At 24.0% G+C, this 14,202-nt stretch overlaps 2 protein-coding genes and 1 long non-coding RNA gene across 25 annotated transcripts in view; all 3 read left to right on the top strand.

Annotated features, from left to right (window-relative positions):
- Window positions 1–1,565, top strand: part of LOC102677932 (PHD finger protein 20) — a 9,966-nt gene extending 8,401 nt beyond the window's left edge. For 5 of the 9 annotated variants that reach the window (XM_006616785.2, XM_006616784.2, XM_006616782.2 and 2 more), the window contains 4 exons: window positions 26–449; window positions 571–971; window positions 1,041–1,280; window positions 1,352–1,480. In XM_006616785.2, coding sequence (XP_006616848.1) covers window positions 26–449; window positions 571–971; window positions 1,041–1,280; window positions 1,352–1,473 — 1,187 coding nt within the window. In that variant the 3' untranslated portion in view covers window positions 1,474–1,480. Of the gene's footprint in view, window positions 1–25; window positions 454–570; window positions 972–1,020; window positions 1,285–1,351 lie in introns of those variants that run through there. The other 4 variants (XM_031510976.1, XM_006616787.2, XM_031510977.1 and 1 more) reach the window with 4 other exon arrangements.
- Window positions 1,566–2,284: 719 nt separating this feature from the next.
- LOC102678720 (TRAF2 and NCK-interacting protein kinase) overlaps window positions 2,285–14,202 on the top strand; it is a 29,477-nt gene continuing 17,559 nt past the window's right edge. For 6 of the 15 annotated variants that reach the window (XM_006616799.2, XM_006616792.2, XM_006616797.2 and 3 more), the window contains exons 1-9: window positions 2,292–3,013; window positions 3,910–3,975; window positions 8,625–8,681; window positions 12,103–12,147; window positions 12,230–12,512; window positions 12,672–12,883; window positions 12,993–13,221; window positions 13,312–13,572; window positions 13,737–13,918. In XM_006616799.2, the coding sequence (XP_006616862.1) occupies window positions 2,948–3,013; window positions 3,910–3,975; window positions 8,625–8,681; window positions 12,103–12,147; window positions 12,230–12,512; window positions 12,672–12,883; window positions 12,993–13,221; window positions 13,312–13,572; window positions 13,737–13,918 (1,401 nt within the window). In that variant the 5' untranslated portion in view covers window positions 2,292–2,947. Of the gene's footprint in view, window positions 3,014–3,909; window positions 3,976–8,624; window positions 8,682–12,102; window positions 12,148–12,229; window positions 12,513–12,671; window positions 12,884–12,992; window positions 13,222–13,311; window positions 13,573–13,736; window positions 13,919–14,202 lie in introns of all 15 variants that reach the window. The other 9 variants (XM_006616800.2, XM_031510972.1, XM_031510971.1 and 6 more) reach the window with 5 other exon arrangements.
- On the top strand, window positions 9,794–10,773 carry LOC116185752. The gene is made up of 2 exons (XR_004150658.1): window positions 9,794–10,084; window positions 10,570–10,773. It is a non-coding gene; the product is annotated as an uncharacterized LOC116185752 (long non-coding RNA).

Raw genomic sequence — 14,202 nt, 5'->3', positions numbered from 1 at the left:
TGTAATGAAAAACAAATTTTTATAGATAATGATGGTGTTATGATGATGATTAATGGTGAAATGGTAAAAGTGGAACAACTTCGTAGAGAAGAAATAATAAATTGTACTTGTGGATTTATGGAAGAAGATGGTTTAATGATACAGTGTGATCTTTGTTTATGTTGGCAACATGGTCATTGTAATGCAATAGAAAAAGAGAAAGATGTACCTGAAAAATATGTTTGTTTTATTTGTCGCAATCCATATAGACAACGGTTATCCAAAAGATATTTTCATGATCAAGATTGGATAAAAGAGGGAAAACTACCAACGTTATCTAATCGAACAAAAAATCAGCATCGAGTTAATGAAAGAACAGCTATGTTAAAGCGTTCTTATGATTTAGTTGCAGCACTTTTACAAATACAACAAGTTTTGCACAGTTTAAGAGTGAAAATTAATGTAGCTCAGTAAGTATTATATAATTATGTATTGCAATATACATATCAAATTAAAAAAATTATTAATTATAATTGTAATAAATTATAATTATAACAAAATTATTAATTATAATAAAATTTATATAATAAGAAAAAAAGATCATCCAAAATTGTATCTTTGGGCTAAAAATTGGGAGAAAATTGAAGTATTAAAACCAAATATGACACCAGTACCAATTATGGAAATTATAAAATCAGGAAAAGATTGTACAGATACTACAAGTGAAAGTTCTCATCGAATCGAAATAAAAACCGAAACGAAATTCAGTTTAAAAGATGATCATGATGAAAAATCAATAGCTTCAGATTCAGAATTAATGAAGATATTAGAAGAAGATAATATAACTTCAGATGAGTCTAAAAATACTGGTAAAAAAGAAGACTTTGTACATCAAAATAAGAGTCATATTCTTCTTGATGCACTTACAAAAAATGATACTATTGAAACCAAATATAAAAATTCAATATCTTCAGAAATTAAAACAAATACAGGTAAAAATAGAAAAAAAATCTTAAATCTTTATTTATAATTGAAAAATAGTATTTATTTTTCACATTTAGATTTATTAACCAATCAATCAAATTTATCTGAAAATAATGTATTTATCTCAAATACATTAGCAAATGACATGCATGAGGAAGAAAATGAACATGAAATGTCAACACCGTTACAACCTTTTATACCACAACCAGAAGCGCCAATTGATCCAGGAGAATGCCGAATGCGATTATTAGAACATATAGAACATTTTCAAAAACATATAGATGCAAAATTAACATACATTGAGGCAGAAATTTGTGGTTGGTAAATTTCGTTCAATTTCGTTATATATTATAAAAAAAATTATTTAATATTTAATATATTTTTTTAGCTTTAGAAGCCATGGATCCTGAAGATTCATCTACCTCGGATGTTCAACCTCGAACTAAACAAACAGTTCAAATGCTTGTTCGAGATTTAAACACAGTACGAAAATTAGCTGCTTTGTGTTGAATATTTTTAAAAAATATTTTTAAACAAAATTTATGGAAACATAATTTGCATTTTGTGAAATTTCTGAATTTTTTGAAATTTAAACTTTTATTTTTTGTGATATTAATTATTATGAAAATAATTCTAAATTGATTTAATTGAATTTTAATTAAGATCTCTAATTAAAAATATCATATTGCTATATTTTATATTGTACATATAGTAAATATATGTTAATTCTTATTTATAATGTTATAATAGATATAAATGATAAATTGTAATTATACTGTAAAATAATATTCATTTTATTTTGTGTATAGTTATAACTAAATTACAAAATTATATGTAAGTATACTGTTATCATTATATCAAAATCTTATATTTTCTGAAATAATATGAAATTGTTTTTAAAAGAAATGTTACAAAAAGAAATATATTGTAATAAACATATTCTTTTTATAACATATATTTATTATTTATAACATATAACATATATTATTTTAAATATATTGGAGTGTTTATTTAAATTGTATTAAACATTAATTATTAACGAAAATATTAAACATCATTTTTTTTAATTGTTTAAATATTTCACTTAATTTATATAAAAAAAATTTCATGAAATACGTGATATCATGAAGATAAATCATATTCATTGAATATAATTGAGAAATAGGAATAAAATAAAATGTCAACAAATTTATTTTTTGATTAATTTTATTTTATGATAAGAATATTAGGAAGGGAAGTACTTGCCGCCATTATAGTTTAGCGTGGTGGATGACGTCAAAAAGAGTAGTGATGTACAATCACATAGCACACGAAAACAAAGACGGTGAAAACATTGTCAGTATTAAGAAGAGAGAACAGAAAAGCATGTATGCGCACGCCTAAGAATGAAAAAGATAGTAAGAGGGTGCAAAGGAGGGAGAATAGAGGCGTGCAGCAAGCAGTACGACAGGACGTAGAACGGCCGCTGCCGTGGTGTTTGGGCTCGGCTCGGTTGTGCCGCATCCGTTATGACGATACGATAATCCAGCGCTTAGCGCTGTGACCGTGTTACTTGCCATTATTGACATTTATATTTTATGAAAAATTCAGAAAGAACGTGATGGAGGTTTATTATTTTCTAATTTGATTGGTAGACTGTTTCTTCGTTGATCGTTAGAATTTATTCATACGCCATGTGCCATTGCTCTACGTGTATTTCCTTTCTCTCTGGATCGTACTCGATTAAATTTTCATAAAAATATTCTTTTAACAAGTTTGCCGGTGAATTATTTTAATAAAAATTTCTATTAGTGATCCTAGTGTTTTGTGTTAGTGTAAGTGCAACGAATAATTTTTTCTTTTTATATTTTTAAATTTTTATATGGCTTAAATTGAAAGTCAAAATAAGAACAATAACGGGAAGAATAGAAAAGAGGATAGACGGTGGATTTGCTGAGTTTAAGTAGGAAAGATATCTCATAAGGAGCGCAAGTGGCGTATCAAGATGGCGCATAATTTGGCACCGAGCGTCAACTGTTCGCTCGACGACATTGATCTGAATGCTTTGAAAGTATGTAAGAGTTTTTAATGTATTTTATTTATCAAATATAGATCTAATATTTAAAAGCAACTATTGTTAGAAAGACATAAAAATTACTTTTTATATCCTATATAAACACAAAGACATCATAATTAACCTCATAAGAATAAACGATGATTATTATTTCTTGGTAATAGTATAATATAAAGAAAGAAATGAAAAAATAATTTTTTTAAATTTTTCAAAAATGATATTTCTTATTTGTCAAATTGAAAAAATTCAAAGTTATTTTATTTACAATATTTTTATATCTCATTTACTTCTGTTTTATATAATTATCAAAAAATTAAATCGAACACTATTATGAAAAGATAATATTTAATTTCTATTTAAAATAATAATATAATTAAATATATAATTATATTTAATATTATATTATATTTAAATATATAATTATGATTATGAATTTGTTATTTTAAATATATTTTTTTTTTATCATATTATGATATCATGAATGACATACACGATATATATTGCGGGTGAATATCAATATATTTTCATATACCAATTAAATAAATATACAATAATATACAATATACAAAATATACAATAATAAAATACAATAATAAAACAATAATAAACAATATAATATAATAAAATAAACAATATTTTATATCTGATTTTATATTTGATGTCTTTTAATAAATATATTTTTAAATTAAGAAATATTTAATTATACCCTATAATTTTATTTTTATGATAAATTACTTATTAATATTGGAACAGAATATTATTAAAAATTGTTATATTTACTTAAATATATTTAATTCTTTTTAATTTTTTATTTATTTTATATATAATATTTTATATATTATATATTCTGAAATATATTTTTAACAAAAATATGTGCATATATTATGTTATAGGAACCTGCAGGTATCTTCGAATTAATTGAAGTTGTTGGAAATGGAACTTATGGTCAAGTTTATAAAGTAAGTATATTAAAAAATTTAAACATGTTATATATTATATACATATATTATATAAAAAATATTATATATATATAAAAATTACAAGCAATTTATATAATAAATAATAAAAAATTTATATATATATATGTATATATATGTATATATATAATTGTAAATAAAAGAATGAAAAAAAAATATTAATAAAGTAATAATCATATGTAATAATCAAATATAATATCAATAATCAAATAATTAAATATACACTTCAATAAATTTAATTATATAAATATAATAATACAATAAATTTAATTATATAACAATCATGTTTGTTTAAATCTTAATTTCATATCGTAACATTTAAATTGCTTATAATTTTAAAAAGTGTAACTTTAGATTTTTATTTTATAAAAAAGAATTTTATTTTATTATTTTAAAATAATTATATTGGTAATGTATATAAATATTAGCTAATAATTTATCTCAGTAAGAATATTCAGTTATTGATAAACCAGTATTCAAATCTTTGAATATTATATGTTAATTTTCTTCTCTGTTTGTATTATATTTATTCATAATTTTTAATTTTATTTATTTTTATACACATCAAAAATATTTATAAACTACCATTCATAATTTTTTTGATATTATTTGATATTTATTTGTTAGAATCAAAAAATTTATATTGATGCTATAGTACAAATATTTTTAAGTAGAATAATTAAATGTAATAAGTAAAAAAAAAAATTATATTATTAAATTATATTATTAAGAAGTATTAAAATATTTATCAAATAAAAAGAAATGAAGAAAAATTATTATTTATTTCATTTAATCAATCCATTAGTCAATCCTTGTGTATTGTTATTTTGGTATTGTTGACAATTAAATTTTTTTAATGCATTTTTCAGAATCTCTTTCTGGATAATTTGTAGATAGATATATAATTGTTTTTCTGATTTTTATTTTTTTGATTTTTTTTTTTAATTTTTCGATTTTTTCATGTTTCAATTGGATGTTTTGTTTACTTTTGATATAGTTTTTTCTGCTATCATATGTATGTTTCGTTTATATATCGATTTTTAGCTTTGATAAGTTTTCAAGTACTACAATTGAAATATTAACCTTAGTTATCATTGTTTCATATAAATATATTCTTCTTTCTTTTTTTTAAGCTAGAAGAATATTTATATACATAAATTTTTTCAAAATAAAAGAATGTTAATGTTCTATATATTTTAACATTATTTCTCTTCCTATTATTATAATTTTTTACAAAATTTATTACTAAATTATACTAATAATTATACTAAATTATTACTAAATTTAAAGTCAAGGAAAATTTTGTTTTAATTTTATATTTATTTCCAATAAGTAATGGATAAATGTTAAAAATCTATGAAAAATATCTAAAAAATTGATCAAAGATACTATATAAATTAATATTAATATTAATTAATAATATTAATTAATAAAGATTTTAATAAAAAACGCTAGAGAAAAAAGCTGTTATATCTAAATTTTTTTCTTGATCAATTTTCTTCACATGTAATTCATAGAATAATTTTTATTTATATGCATATATTATGTAAATATATTAAGTATCATACTAAGAATTTAAAAATAATAAATAATTGTTATTTTAATTTATCAATAATAAATTATTGTTCAATAAAAAAATATTTTTACAATTTTCTGATATTTTTGTATGAAATTTGTATGAGAATTTAAATGCATAAATCATATAAAAATATATATTAGTATTTTCAATTTTGTGAAAAAAAGAGTCACAAATTTTAACTAATCAGTCAAAGAAGATAATTATTTATTTCAAAAAATTCATTCGAATTTATCTTTGATGAAATATTTAATTGAAAAAAAAAAAAAAAAAAAAAGAAATGATGCAATGAAAAGTAAATTTTAATTAAAAGGATACAAAAAAATGTATCAGTAATATTACAATATAAAAAACAAGGAGAATTCCAGCAATAATGATGTTACTCTACGTATAAAATTTTTTCATATTTTAAGTTATCATATATATTAATTAACATTTTTATAGTGTACTGATATGAATTGAATTTGGTTGTTTATTTTATGCAAAACTTATAATAAGTAGAATGATACATCTTTAATTTGATTATTATGACATAACTAATCGTGTTGGTCAAAAATTAATTTTTTATTCTTATATATTAACACGAGGACAATATTATGATTCTTATTTTTCGTATATGTGTACGATGATAAAGAACAAGGGGGAATGAGGAAGAGTGCGATGACCTACTATTGATGACGACATAGAACGAATGAAACAGCCACGCGCATGAGTACAAACGATTAAACGCTCTGTTGTCAATTTGTACTCGATTATTTATGTCTTTTATAGAATAATCAGTTAACAAATATTAGGAAAATCACTATGTAAAGTCATATTATTAAGAATCTCATATAATCTTTAAAAATTTATATAATGTATAAATAAAATAATTTTATTTATATATAATATAATATAGATAAATATCATATAATTCAATTTCATCAATAGATTATACTGTTATTATTATTATTATTGTTATTATAATTATTATTATTACTATTACTATTATTATTATTATTATTACAAATGTATTATAAAAATTTATAAAAAAATTACAACATTTGGGCCTTAATGTATTAAAAATATTATTTATGATATACCTAGTCTAGAGATCAAAATGATTTACAAAGCGTATCCACCGATATTCGAGATAAAATTAGCAGAAGGCGTGAAAAATGTGATTCATAGATCTAAGAAACGTATTCTTGCCAATCACAATGAAGGTGCAATGTGGTCTTATCAATATGAAATACATTTGTACGACTAAATGCAATGGTATGGAATGAAATATTCAAATTATTTTATTTATTTTTGACCTTGTATGAATTTGAAGGTCATTAAAATCACATGCTTGAATTTGTTTTAATACGATTTTACATAGTATTTTATATAAAAAATTAAAAATTCATTTCCATCCGTTCATTTATTATTTAATGATATAAAAATAATGATTATAATAATGCGAATATTTCGTATAATATGATAATGTAAATTTTATCTTTTATATGTTACTAAAATAAAATATCGATTTTTTTTTTTTTACCTTTTTTAAGGTCATTTATTTTATCTCATTTTAAAAATAAAAATTACCGTTTGAAAATGAATTTTCTTTAATAATGGGTATACTTTCAAATTATTTTCATACGACATTTCATTTTTCTTATTTTTTTTTTTTACATTTGATTTATATTTTCATTTTCTTCTTTTTATGCGGATATATTAATGATTATTGAATATTTGTTGAAAAAAAAATTATGGACAAAGACTTCTTATTTATATTGTAAGTAAATTAAATTAGTTTCTAATATTTTCGATCGTATTATAGTAGGTAATTACTGGCACATTAAAAGGAAATGTTTCTCCTCATTCATAAGGATGAAATTCTTTGTCGATTCCGTGTGGGAACATATTGCTGTAGCTCTTTTTGTTCCCATAGTTTTCTTCTTAAATGAGATACGAATTTAACATAATTTTTGCAATGAATGTGACTTGTTTCCAGTGCCTCATTCTTCATCAGATATACAATGGCTGCAAAAAGTAAATATCGTGTTGTGTATATCTTTATTTTCCAACGAAGCGTTTCACTTCAAAACTTACGTGTCGATAAAAATAGTAAAGCAAATTATCGAATAATAATGATTTCTTCGATTTCTTTTTCTTTAGATGTCATTATTCATCGAAGAATGCATTTTTTTTTCTTCCGCTTCGAAAACGAATCGCATTTTTATTAAATTATTATTAAAAAAGAAAAAAAATCTTAATTACTTCTTCTGATAATTCCATCCAGTTTTATTCAATATTTGCACGAAACGTTAATAAAAATTTAATCATATAGGAAAATAATATTTCACGGTATATTTTCGTATAAATTGTAGATTATTCCTATCTCTTTTATACTCTCACTTTTTATTCCATTTTTTTCCATTTTTAAAATTAATTAATCGTACATATTCGCACGTATACTTCCGATCTCTTCGTTTCTTCTCTCCGTTTATTATATTGCGAAACTTTTCACGATTTTTCGTTATTCACATTGTTTATCTTACTTCACATGTATTTTCTTCATTGATACGATCACGATGGATCCCCTCCTGTTACACGGCCCCCAATTCTGTTTAAAAGCATAAAAGCGGCTTGTAATCGAGGATGATGCAAATCTCAATGGAAATTTTGCTATGTTTCTTGTTGATATTTTAGAGAATATATTTTAGGCATTGGCGCGTCGTAGAGGCATCGTTAATTCGAATTCGTCCGCTATTTCGAGTTCTATTCTGAAATATGTATCTATAACTCGCGATAAGAGGTAATTTACGGGGTACGATGAAGGTACGGGGGCGGAGTTGGGAATGCAGATAGATATTTGTTGATCGAATTAACACGATATTGAAGAAAATTTACAGAAAGAGAAAGTGATATGAAATATTAGTTAAATTGAGTTGACAAAAATAAAAATTAGAAAAAGATAAATGAATTAAATGGATGATATTTCCTAGAATGTAAACGAAGAATGCTTTTTATTCATTTTAATTATAAGGATAAATTATATGTAATTCAATTTTTTATTTTATTTCAGGGTCGACATACCAAAACTGGTCAATTGGCAGCCATTAAAGTTATGGACGTCACAGAAGTAAGTAATTTTCATTAAAATATAATTATATCTCTAACCCTATAGATCATTGATAGATTTAGAATCCTCAATCAGAATCCTCTTCTAGAGAGTTGTTTTTTAAAGAATAACATTTTTAGTTGATGATTTTGTACTCTTTTTTAAATTTTTTTTGTTATATGTAGGAGAAAGAGAAAGAGAAAGCCATTTGAATATTAAAAAAAGAGAAGTATATCTAGATATAAATCATCATAGATAAAAAATACTTTTTTACTAAAACTATCTTCTTCAAAAATTTCATCAAATTGCTGCATCCTTGAATGCTTTTCCTCATGAGAAATTATAAATATTGATTATATTAAATCAAACAATTTATTAGAATTTTATAAAAATTCTGGCCACCATGATACGACATTATAATTAACGTTACTTAAAATAAAATAAAAGAACATATATCTAATTAATTAGATCCATTCGCACGCTTCATTTCGCTTTCTTTCTTTTGTTCAAGTTTTCTGCAACGGTAGGTCATAGTAATTGTATAATAATAGCTATATATTTCATGCATCACCACACTTCTTACAAGTCTATGTATCACTATTTATATTTTTTATTATGATTAATCATTTAATTAAGTTTTAAAAATTGGTGAGATCATACGTGTATCTTTGTCATTATTCTTGTTATTATTATTTTCTAGAACGGATGTGAACAAGATAATAATATTTATCTATTTTCATTGCAATTCCTTATCTGATAAATGTTCCAGTTTTGATAATCTCATCGACTTTCTTCTTTATTATAAAAGTTTATTGTAAATGAATCACATCATAATTGATGGATTTAGCTTAAGAATTTAACAACATTAAAGTCATTCAAAAACCATAAAGATGACTATGATTAATAAATGATAAATATTTGGTTTATTAATTATCCACAAAAATCTTGATATATTCCATATAAAAATTGAAATAAAATTCTATGTAATTTGCAAGATTTGTATATAATATGCTAAGAATTAATTTATTATTGCGTTATATAAAATTAATAAATAAGTATATCATGACTATGTATAAACATGAATAAAATATAAATTTTTAATAAAAATAATCTTTTTATAGGATGTATGAAAATTTTTGTGAATTACTTATTAATCTCTTAAATACAAAGAACAATATGATTATCGTATTCTGATTATTGTAAACAAAGGATCGACGATAATATATCAACTTTTAAATCAATGTATTTTAGAACGTGTTTTTTAGAAATAGTTGCATTGAATGAGGGAAACAGAGAAATAGAGGAGGAGAGAATGTGCGAGAATGCAAGGATAAATGATTGCGAAGAATGCGTGCACTAGTCAGTTGAGAAAGAGTTGGAAATGAGAGTAAAGTTAAAAGAGAGAGAAAGAAAGTTTGCAGAGAGTTGAGTTGTTTTAAATGAGATTTCTTATGTTCAATTTTTTTTATTGTATTCTTAATTTATCATTAAATATACATAAATTTTATTATTCCATTCAATATTAATTATTGAATTTGTTTGCATTTGTTTCCATTTTTGTTTGCAAATATTTCTATTTATATTATCTTGTCAGATAAAAAAAAAGATTAGAATATTAATAAATATAATATTAATTTCTAGTTAAAATTATTCAAAATTCTTTTTATCTATTATTTTCACGCGGCTAGATTATCATGACAAATTCCTTTGTGGTTAGTCAAATTAATTTATTTAACAGATTTATATGTAATCATTATAAATACATCTTTTCATTTTATTTTAATAAATTAGTTATTAGTTATTAATATTTATAATTAGTTATTAATAAACGACCTTTTGCAGATTTGCTAATTCAATACAATACAAGATATAGTAAAATTTTTTTAATTTTGTACTTAATTCATTTCAGATTATTTCAATGAAGAGGAATTCTTTTCATTATCTAATCTGATCATCGATTATCTTCTACGAAATCATATTTCTCTTTATATTTATGAAAAAGAGGGATGTAATCTGAGTGAACACGTAAGGTAGGGTGACTCAGGCTTTCAGGTTATAGTTGACCTGGCTACGATGCTTGTAAATGAAGTTAAGTTATGGAAAATCGGAAAAGGAAAAAAAAGAAAGCGTTTCTCATCCTACCAATGCACTCATCAGTAAGGATTCTTAAAATCCCATAACTCAATGTCATAAATCCAATGGTTCCCAAATTTGTGAGTCATGATCTCTGAATATGTTAAAAAGTATTTCTTTTTTTTTTAATTAACAATTTTTAGTAGTTACTAATTTTAGTAGAAATATAATAATATATGCATTACTATATTTTACAGAAATATCAAGGTGATCCTCTCGATTTTTCTTACTTTGTATGAAAGAAAAGGGGGTCGTAAATTATTTGAATATTACAAAAAGAAATCGTAACTTGAAACAAGTTGGGAAACATTGATATAAATGCTTAGGAATTTTCTTTTTTCATGATTCGGATATTTGTTCTTTGTTAATTGGGATAATCATTCATTTTTTTATCCATTTTCTGATTCGTTCTTTTTGTATTTTAGATAATTTATTATTTTGCGACATTAGATGGATATCTAATCTAATTAGATATATCTGTTTGTTGCAACAGATTAATATAATTGTGTAATATATTGATTTTAATCGATTTAATAAAAATGATAAAATTGACATATGTAATGGTAATTAATGATAATTTATTTTGTAAATTTTTGAAAATAAAAATGTTCAAAATATATTTAAATATAAAAATTTAATCAAAGAATCAATAATTTTCTTATCAAAATTATTCTATTTTGAGAAGAATATCTTGCAATCTATATAAATTTTATCTAATATATGCCTTTGAAATTTTAAAACGACCTTTGACTTTTCAATAGATTATATGCTTTCATTTAGCTATGCGCCTAACCATTCCAAGAAGAATTCATTGACCTAGAATATGTTGGTCTTTCAAGGTCGTTCAAGGCTATTTGAAGTAGTTCAGTGTCGTTCAAGGTGGTTCAGGGCCATTTCAAGTGGTTCAAGGTTATTCAAGGTTGCTGCTTGTATACTAAGTAATAATTTAATTCACAAGTGACAATTGTTTTATTATCTGGTTGCGGTTGGAAAATAATAATAAGGTTTTTGGCCTTATGATGATTGTTTCTTGGAAGACAATAAATACGTTTGATTATGTAATTTCAATTTATTTTTTATATTACAAACAATTTAATTTTTGTAATTATAAAAGTTTCACACAAATATATATATATATATCATAGAAATATTTTTACAGATATATTTTTATAGAGCTTCAAAAATTAATAAAAACAACTAATATAATTCTTAACTAACTATTATAAAATGATTAATAATAAGAATGATTAAGATAATTCTGAATTATTTATATTGAAAATTAATCAATTTTTATTATTATTTGTTTTAGGATGAAGAGGAAGAAATCAAATTAGAAATTAATGTATTAAAAAGGGTGAGTATTGAATATTGTTGGCTTTAAATAGAAGTGGAAAAAGAACAAGATGAAATTGTTTATATTTTATCATATGTTACAGTATTCGAATCACAGAAATATAGCAACGTATTACGGTGCCTTCGTGAAGAAGTCATCACCAGGAAAAGATGATCAGTTGTGGTTGGTTATGGAATATTGCGGAGCTGGCTCCGTTACAGATCTGGTCAAGTCAACTAAAGGCCAGAGTTTAAAGGAGGAATGGATTGCGTATATATCGCGGGAAATATTGAGAGGACTTAGTTATCTTCACAGCAATAAAGTTATACACAGGGATATTAAAGGGCAAAATGTTCTATTAACCGATAATGCTGAAGTTAAACTTGGTGTGTTTTCAATGCCTATTAAATATTAAAATCTTTATTAAAATAATAATAATTAATATTTCAATTTAATATATATATATTTTTATTTTTATTTTATATATATTTTTAATTTATATATTTTTAAAACTATGTTTTAATATTAATCTCATTATACCGTAGTTGATTTTGGCGTTAGTGCACAATTAGATCGGACAATAGGTAGGAGAAATACATTTATTGGAACGCCATATTGGATGGCTCCAGAAGTAATAGCCTGTGATGAAAATCCTGATGCTACATATGATAACAGAAGTGATCTTTGGTCATTGGGAATTACCGCTTTAGAAATGGCTGAATCACAACCTCCACTTTGCGATCTTCATCCAATGCGGGTAAGTATCTGAAATAAATATAAATATCCTTCACAATTATTGTATATTACTATTCTGTTTTAAAAGGGTGAAATTTAATTTTATTGATTATGCTTAATTCACACAAAAGGCTTTATTTCTGATCCCACGTAATCCACCACCAAGACTCAAATCGAAAAAGTGGGCGAAGAAATTCCACGGTTTTATTGAAACGGTTTTAGTAAAAGATTATCATCAAAGGCCGTATACGGAACAACTCCTTAAACATCCATTTATTCGGGACCAACCAACGGAAAGACAAGTTAGGATACAACTTAAAGATCATATTGATCGCTGTAAAAAGCGTAAACAAGAGAAAGGTAAAAAAAAATCTATTGAAAAATATTTTAAGAAGTTATTTATAAGCAAAATTTTTAATAATACTTTTTTATTTATATTTTATTATATAGAAAGAGACGATTATCGGTATAGTGGTAGTGAGAATGAAGAAGATGAACCAGCATTAGCTGGTGAAGCATCATCCATTGTTCAAGCACCTGGTGGTGATACATTGCGTAGGAATTTCCAGCAAATTCAGGAAGGTAGAACTTTAACTCAAGAAGTAAATCCTCAACCACCTGCTGCTAAAGAAAAACCCAGTAGCAGAGCTCAAAGAGATATACCAGAGCCAGGACCACCTGCACGACCTGCCATTCCACACAGATTAATCGGTGCGTTTAATAATATATCATTAATTAATTATTTTTAGCCTGAGTATATACATTTTATATATAATACATTTTATATATAAAATTGCTGTTGATATAAAGTTGTTATTAATTCTAACAACGAATCGGATTTCTTAAATGTTACATATTTATTTTGCGCTGTATAGTAGTTCCAGACCCACAACCACCATCTCGGCCATTACCTCCAACACCTAGAGATGATCCACGACAACCTCATAAAGTTTCGACACCACCCTCTAATCATCAACCTCTTATTGGTGGAGGCGGTAGTGGAGGATCCGGTGGACAATCAGCATCACAAAGAAACAGTCATGTTTTTAAACCTATGGTAAGTTTTTATTGTTTTTTATTTCTCTCTATTTCAGTATTGCAACTTCTCCTTTCGCACTTATTTTATGCCAATAAAATATATAAAATGAGTCATTTATCGTTAGAACTGTTCATGATAATTATTCTTTTAGGAAATATCTTTTTTTTCAGATATTTATTAATGTTATTAAGATTAGTGAAATAGCAGATTCTAACATTGAATGATTCAATCTAATTTATAAAAATCGTAGACAAGCACATGCTGTTTTTACCCTACTTTGCCTTCTTGCTGCCTTTCATTAA

The sequence above is a fragment of the Apis dorsata genome, unplaced genomic scaffold (genome assembly GCF_000469605.1).
Source record: "Apis dorsata unplaced genomic scaffold, Apis dorsata 1.3 scaffold_270, whole genome shotgun sequence".
In the NCBI taxonomy this organism is placed as follows: Eukaryota; Metazoa; Arthropoda; class Insecta; order Hymenoptera; family Apidae; genus Apis; species Apis dorsata.
Note: the sequence above shows the minus strand (reverse complement) of the source record. Positions and strands in the feature narration are given on the sequence as shown.